Here is a 7,916-nt window from a genome sequence, read left to right on the forward strand (position 1 = left end):
CAGATCATTCCAGATTTCTCTAGCCGAATTGATGTATAAAACACTATCAGCTAGCTCCTTTGAGATTGAGTTGAGGATCCATGAAGTGACCATGTCATTACATCGAATCCATACCGAGAGTAATGGATTGGATGGGTTTGGTCTAGAAAGTGATCCATCAACAAATGCTATTTTATTTTTTTCGCTTAAAGCCATTTTCATTGATTTGCACCAGCTTGAGTAATTTTACCCAGTGAGTGTTTGTGAGACTAAAATGGTACCTGGATTGTCTCCATGGTGCAAGAAGTACGGGCTTGATTGATCATCTGATATGCTTGGAGAAGAAGATGAGTGAAAAGAGTCAGCTGCAGCGTTAGCCATTGAAACTTGCTCTGATACCATATCAAAAATGAACTCCCAAATAGGGAAGATAGAAGGAGAAAGAAGGTATATCAAGAAGAAGGATTTCTGAAAAGAAGAAGGAATATGATGAGTGGAGGAACTCTTCTTTCATTTCTCCAAAAGTTAAAACATTACATGCATTGGTTCTCTATTTATAAACAGGGCCAGCTACTGTACACAGATGATGGAAACCTACCAACTAAATTCAGTTATCCTAACCAACTAACAGAATTCAGTTGTTAGTTGGCTTCCTTCTTGTCCACATCAGCTCCAGCTTGGCTCCAGCTTCTTGCAGCAGCCCACGTCAGTAATTGTGATGATGTATCAGTGGCGTATCAGGTGTATCAACTGTAGCTGAAACAGAGTAATGAACTGAGTACCTGAAGCAGTGGAGTAATGTGCCCTTCATGACTAATGGTTTTCAATAAGAAGTTTGTAATTTAATCATGATTATAAGGCTGTTCAATTCTTTGAATTCTTCTGATGCAGTCGTGCCATCAGAGAAGAATCACACTGTATACATTCATTTGAAGACCGCCGCTGCAATATTTTTACTCATGCATATAAATACAATACGAGTTTGGTGGTTGGCCATGCATTCAAACCGGACATCTCACATATCTCGCAACAAGGCATCAAGGCATTTCCTCCTCAGAGTTTCCATCAAAACTCAAACACTCAAGGGAGAGCTGATCCGCGCAGCCACGGTCACATCCCATGGCCTTGCGCATCCTTTAGTTCGCAGGAACCTACAAACTAAATCGCATCCAACTCACAAAGCGCACCTAGGCATAGAGATAAATTTTCTTCCATTTTATAGATATCATGTGGCGATCACTCACCTTTCTTCTTAAAAATAAAAGAAAAAATGGTACTTTCTTTTAGACATCCACTAGGATGCCAAAAGGAAAATTGCTTGCTGGATTCCAAATCATGCGTCTCAGTACGTCCCCACAGACATGGTACTTAATTACTTATTAGTCGTTGTCACATCAGCAGATCTAGTTATATGTGCAGTCCAAACATTAGAGTCCAGCTAGCATTATTCTGAAGGGTGGTATACAAACTCTTGCACAGAGAAATCTGCAGGTCATATCAGAGAGATTAAACGTAAGTCACGGTTGACATGCAACAAGCACTTGAAGACGAGGGCATGAGGTTCATCTCTAGGTCAGACCCTCCTCTCACACTTCCACCTCTCGGATTAATCCAAGAAGGTCTCCATGATGTCTGAGTAAATCCCTGACTCGGAGCTCCGGTACTCCATGGCTTGAGGTGCTGCTGCATGGTGATGATCCAAAGAAGACGACGATAAAGATGAAGTCATTCTTGCAGGCAATGTGAAGCTCCTCTTGAACTTGTTGTTCTCCATTTTCCTTGCTTTGTTGGAGTGGCTTTCCAAGCTCAAGTAGTCATCTGTGTTGCTAGCGCCGAGCGTGGCACCGGTTTCACCTCTGTTTCCATGGCTCTGGAAGTTGGAAGCTTCGGCAGCAGCCTTCATGTCATCGGCGATGTTCATAGGAGAACCAGCAGTCGGATTCTTCGCGGTCATCGTAAGCGGGTGTTGTTGGGCTGGTGGCTTGCTGCCCAGTCCCTCAGCGCCGAAGAGAAGCTTTGCTTCGTCGGCTCTTCCGGTAAGAGCGGTGAAGAAAGATAGCCCATTTGGCCATTTCAGGTCGGACTCGTGGTCGGCGATCATGTCATCCATCGGGGCGGGCTCGGAGGAGTGAGGGAGGAAGAAGAGCTGGGTGTCATCTTTGTTGTTTGGAAACCCAATCCTGGGCGAAGGGTGGAAAGCCGGGGGAGCGATCGGAGATGTGGAAGGGAGCGGCGGGTGGCTCCAGTTGAAGATTGGAGGCGGAGGGCGAGTGGGAGGTTGTTTGAGTGGCGTGGGCGACGAAGGTGAGGTATTCCTGGAGGAGGAGAAGAGCTGGGAGAGGAAGAAGCCGGACTGGTATCCCAGTGATTCAAACATGTGCCTCATTCTCAGCACAAAATGCAAGTCCTCGGGTATCTGACATGTATGCAAATTCGAACAGAGACAACCATGTTAAGATGACGTAGTTCTTGCAACATGTTGAATCCTTCCATAGAAGACAAAACAAAGGAAATACACAAGACTCACAATCTTACAAGAACCCAGCTGTAGAAGGCCATGGCCAGCTTGAATCACAGCTATAGTCTGTTCGAAAGGACAGCCCAAAAAATAAATAAATAAATAAATAAAGAATCAACTCAAGTAATTAGAGGAAGACATCAAAAGGGGGAGAGAAAATATTAGAGAAAGAAGAATGAGATTTACCTGAATTCCGGATGCAAATTGATCAGTCCATTCAGGAGGAAGCTGCAGTTACCCAGAAAATGGAATAGAAAATTCAGGAATAAAGTTGTAGCTACTGTGAATCTGTGGTCATTATTATTGTTATTCATAACGATGGTTAAGGAAAAAGATAAGAACTGTGGAGGCATCAAATTCTCTCTCTTTTATTGGTACAGATCTGTGATGCAATGACTGCAGGGCTGCTCAGAAACACCTCATCATCTCTCTCTCTCTCTCTCTCTCTCTCTCTCTCCGAGGTGGTGGTAAAAAAGCAAAGCAAAAGAAACAGTTTTAGGACATACAGCATCAAAAGAGCTCTGCCAGTAGTTGTTGATGTTGGGTTCGCATTCAGAAGGTTCTTTGAAAACCCATTTGTGACACTTATCAGAGGCAACCTTACCCATCAATCTGTTTCAATCAATCAAATCGCCCATTCAGAATCAAGTTGAAAGAGGCAAAGGAGGTGTTCGGACAAAAAAAAAAAAGAATGAAAGAAAGGAAAAGAAAAGAACAGGAGAAAAACTAGAACAACTAACACCTGGTCCAATTTCTAGCGCTATATATCTGTTCCACAACAATAACTACAAACTAAGAGTGGCCATCTAGTGCTCACTTAATCCAAAAGGGATTTCTGAAAGATGAACAATTTGTAAAGCAATTAAAGAGTTTAAAAGGAATAAAGAACGGCAAAGCTAAAAAATGAAATATTTGTAACACCGGTAGTATTTATTCCTCCTCAAGTAAAATTTAACAACACCTACCCAGTACCCACCCTTCTCCATAATTATACAGCTGAATGGACATCTTGCTGAAGGCCTTCCTGACCGGATCCTCACCGTCGATCTCCTCCAAGCACTCCGCCACCCTCGACCGGCAGAATCCATCCTCCCACATCAGCATCCTATCACCACCCAAACAAACAAACCAATCAAAACCACCACTCCAAAAAATTTCCACCATCCTTCAATCTAATTCCAGCCAAAGAAAGAGTTATAGACACAGAAAACAACTCACAAGCTGCCATTGTCGTCTCCCACCTTGCAGCCGCTCCCTCCTCTGCACCGCCTGCAGAAATCAACAACACAGTCACAGACTTTAGAAGAGGAAGGGAAACCAATGGAGAGTTAAGAGTAGAAGAGGTAGAGAGAAGGGGTGTGCACGGTCGAGGACGGATGGTCCAGAAGACGGAGTAAGTCCAGTCCGAGCTGAGGCAGACGTTCCTAAGAGCCTCGTGAAGCGCCATCATCCCGAGCGCCTCTTTGCTCCTACCATCGCCTCCTGCGCCCGAGCCCACCATCTTCTCTCTCTAACTCTCTAAAACTCTCTTCCTCTCTCTCTCTCTCTCACTCTCACTCTCACTCCTTGGCGTGGATCCTTTTTTCCCCCTTGGAACCGGCTCTTTTGATTTTATCTCGCGCATCCACAGTAAAACAAACCCCACTCCCACGTTAGCATTAGCAGGTAAAAGATAGCAGCTGGGCCCCTTGACCCTTCTCCCGTCTCTCTCTTTCTCCGGCGTCTATCTATATATTATTCCCCACCCCCTTCTTCCTTCGCTGCAGTGGTTCACATTCGCGCCACCAGCCTCAGCTTTTCTGAAGGCAAGAAAAAGACTGAACTAAGAAGAGGATAGAGAACAAAGGACAGGGGGCCAGGGTGGGAGGGTGCAGGGCGCCTTCATGTAGATTTTGGCTACTGTTTTCCGACAATAAAAAAAATGACATCTGGTGTACAGCTTAGTTCTTTTTTCCCCATGGGCAAGTGGTCTGAACCTTACCTCTATTTCCTATAATTACAAGAGCAACTAACGGTAACCAAGGGAAATAATCGGAAGACATCGAGGGCAATTCAGTAATTCTGGTGGGTGGAGGTAACAAAAAAAATAAATAATATGGGTTTGGGAGAAGACTGGCTCACGTGTGCACGTGCCGGTGCAGTGGGGCGGTGCCTCGTGAGACATAAATAAGGAAAAGAAAACAGAAGAAATGGTGCAGAACAGTGATTTTTTAATTTTTAATAAAAAAATTAAAGAGGAGGAGGAAAAAAAAAGAAAGAGAGAGAAATGAAGTGATGGGGAGAGAGAGAGAGAGAGACGGGGGGGGGGGGGGGGGGGGTTGAGCTAGCGCACGAATTGCGGGGCGCTGTGCCCGGGTCCACGACATCCTCCGCCTAAACAAAATCTCCTCGCCTCCGCATTGACCGCCCACGCCGTCTGCCAACCCTGGCACCGCCGTGCCTGGGCCGAGCCTGCTCCGGACTCAAACCCAATCTCCCCCAACCCTGCCCATCAATCACAGCCGCTCACTTTCGAAGATTTTATTCATCTTGCACTTATCCCGATGCACTGGTGCAGAGACAAGCATCAATCATTGATGGCATGCACGGCACGTGGTGCACGCGCCACCCCGTGTAGAATATAATTTCTCCTGCCCGCGCCGCACCAAACCTCTCGGCCCAAGCCTACTTCCAAGCCCCCACCCGGCTCTAACCCCCAATACCACCTCCCCAAGGTCTCCATTGGCTTTTTATTCTATCCCTCTGACACGCCAGAGTGCGCAAGAGATAAAGATATCAAAAAATGTTTGACCCACCAACTCCATCAAGACCCAGCGTTGCACCCTGTCTCAGCGAAAGCGTGTGGTTTGGGTGCTAGGAATTGGTGAGTTAGAGAGAGAGCGAGAGAGGGAGGAGCATCTGCAAATTTTGTCCGTACAGGGACTCTATTGTCATTTAGATGCCGTTCATGAAAGTCAGGGATCCATCTTTTGCAGTAACCACATGTATTTATATATATATATATATATATAAAGTCTCGGACCTGATTTGATCCTGTCTGCTGCCTCGAGAGGGAATCAGGGTGTGTGCTGGCACCAGCCGTAGAATGGCAGACCGCGTACTTTGCTTGACACGTAGAAAATTGATGCATGCATCATTGTATGTGCTGCGGAGCAAGTACTTAGCGAAACGCGGCACTGCACCATTCGGCTGACATGTGGGCCCTGATCATGTGGTCCCTACATTTTAGCTATAAGGTGTTGCGTGTGGATCTTGGTTGCGAGCTCGTCAAACAAGAATGATGCGGTCAAAGCCTCATTTGTAGACATAATTAATGGGCGGGGAGACCCAAAGAATCCCCACGTATTGCTGTATAAATTAGGATCCGGCATTGGATATAGAGCGCTTGTATAGCCCATATTTTGTGATCGTATCTCCAGTCCTTCGTAGCTACAAACTAGATCGTGTGAGTAGGCTAATCTTAATGAAGATGAAGGATGATGGAGTGAGCCACTGTTCATGCATTGTAACGTATGTGTGGAAGAAATCTACGGAACCCCTGATTTTTAAGTAATATTTGATTTACAAGATCAATGGCCTTTTCAATCCAGTAAAGCTAGGAGTGTTAGGTATCAATGACCTAAATTCATACCCTGTGGCTGGCACAATTTGTTACGTTGATGAATTTCCATGGGCTTAGCACATTTTGAGACTGTGCCGCCATGGAGTGCTAAGGCACAGGGGCGGCCCAATACATTTGGAGGCCTAAGGCGAATTCACTAAAAGAGGCCTTTTTAAAAAATAATAATAATTTTTTTAATAAATATAAAATATTTTTTTATTTAAAAATAATTCGTCTAGCTTTTTGAGATGCAAAATTACTGATCAAACTTTTGTACTCAAGATTCATTAAAATACTATTTTCAATCGATAATATAGCTAATCCATTTAATCTTTCTTGCGACATAGTTGACCGTAAATAAGATTTTATCAACTTTAATTTTGAAAAACTTCTTTCAGCAGAAGCAACTGTTACAGGTATTGTTAACAATATCCTGTAAGCAATGCATGCATTTGGAAAAGAATCTGTTTTTTTTATAAAACTTAAAATATCAATAGGGGTACTAGTTTCTATTTGTAAAACTTCTTTTAAAACTTTTAACTCTGAAAACAGATCAAGACCATCAATATCAGAATTTTCACCATGCTTTAAAAAGTTTTCAAGATTAAGGCAATACTTTTTCAACTCCTCTTCATTCAAAGATTTAAACTTTCTAAAATTAAACAAAAAACTAAAAATATCTTCATATATGGTGAATTGTTCAAACCTATTTTGAATTGAAGAAATAGCTTGATCTACTATATATAAAAAGTAATCAATTCTAAAAGATTCTTCGGTTGATCTTTCTATCTCATCATCACTATTTTCATCAAATTGTTTTTTTCCTACGGATCACACGTTTTTCACGAAATGTAGGTTCTATTTTCATTTCAATTGCAGTTTCTTTAGATGAAATCAAAGCAGTCATGAATCCATTTTCTCTATAATTTTTCAAATAAGAAAGAAGATCTTTTAATTGATTTATAGCAACATCAATATGCATATCTTCAGATTGTAAGTTTTTACTAACTGAATTAACAGCAAACAATATATTATACCAAATATTCATGCCTAATAAGAATTCAAAATTTTCAATCTCATATGTAGCTAAGCATATGGCTTCACTCTTTGTTTTAGGATCTTCGCTAGTTTCTGCTAATTGAATTAAGGCATCTCTTATTTTAGGAGCTTGGTTTTTAATTGCTTTGACACTTTCAATACGACTTTCCCAACGCGTTTGTGATAAGGGTTTAAGAGTTAATGTGGATACATTATTTTGTAAAATTTTCCATCGTTTTGTAGAAGAAGAAAATAAGGTATAAATTCGTTGTATCACTCCAAAAAAAGATATAGCCTTAGGACATGAGTTAGCGGTATCACATAATACTAAATTTAAGCTATGACATCCACATGGTGTGTAAAACGCTCTAGGATTTATATCTAATAATCTTCTTTGTACACCTTGATGTTTTCCTTTCATATTAGACCCGTTGTCATACCCTTGTCCCCTTATGTCATTAACCTCAAGTTTATATTTTTCTAGTATATTTATAAGTTCACTAAAAAGACCTTTTCCAGTTGTATCATCTACTTCTAAAAATTCTAAAAAATATTCTTCCACTTTTACTGGACTTGTTGTAGTATCTACACATCTTAAAACTAGAGTCATTTGTTCTTGATGGCTTGCATCAGGAGTGCAATCAAGTATTATAGAAAAGTATTTTACTTGTTTAATCTTTTTAATTATTATAGTTTTAATTTCAGATGCTAACATTTGAATTAATTCATTTTGAATCTTATGACCTAAATAATGATTGTGAATTTTATCTTGTTGAATAC

The 7,916-nt window shown here is 41.7% G+C and overlaps 1 protein-coding gene across 1 annotated transcript; it reads right to left on the minus strand.

Moving 5' to 3' along the window:
- Positions 1–1,173: 1,173 nt before the first annotated feature.
- On the minus strand, positions 1,174–4,352 carry LOC103719083 (protein RICE SALT SENSITIVE 3-like). The gene is made up of 7 exons (XM_008808155.2): positions 3,862–4,352; positions 3,716–3,766; positions 3,474–3,602; positions 3,004–3,109; positions 2,684–2,725; positions 2,507–2,563; positions 1,174–2,395 (listed from the first exon to the last, which is right to left on the minus strand). The coding sequence occupies exons 1-7, from the start codon at positions 3,996–3,998 to the stop codon at positions 1,586–1,588; spliced, it is 1,332 nt and encodes a 443-aa protein (XP_008806377.1). The 5' UTR covers positions 3,999–4,352; the 3' UTR covers positions 1,174–1,585.
- Positions 4,353–7,916: the final 3,564 nt, after the last annotated feature.

This window comes from Phoenix dactylifera, unplaced genomic scaffold (genome assembly GCF_009389715.1).
Source record: "Phoenix dactylifera cultivar Barhee BC4 unplaced genomic scaffold, palm_55x_up_171113_PBpolish2nd_filt_p 000089F, whole genome shotgun sequence".
In the NCBI taxonomy this organism is placed as follows: domain Eukaryota; kingdom Viridiplantae; phylum Streptophyta; class Magnoliopsida; order Arecales; family Arecaceae; genus Phoenix; species Phoenix dactylifera.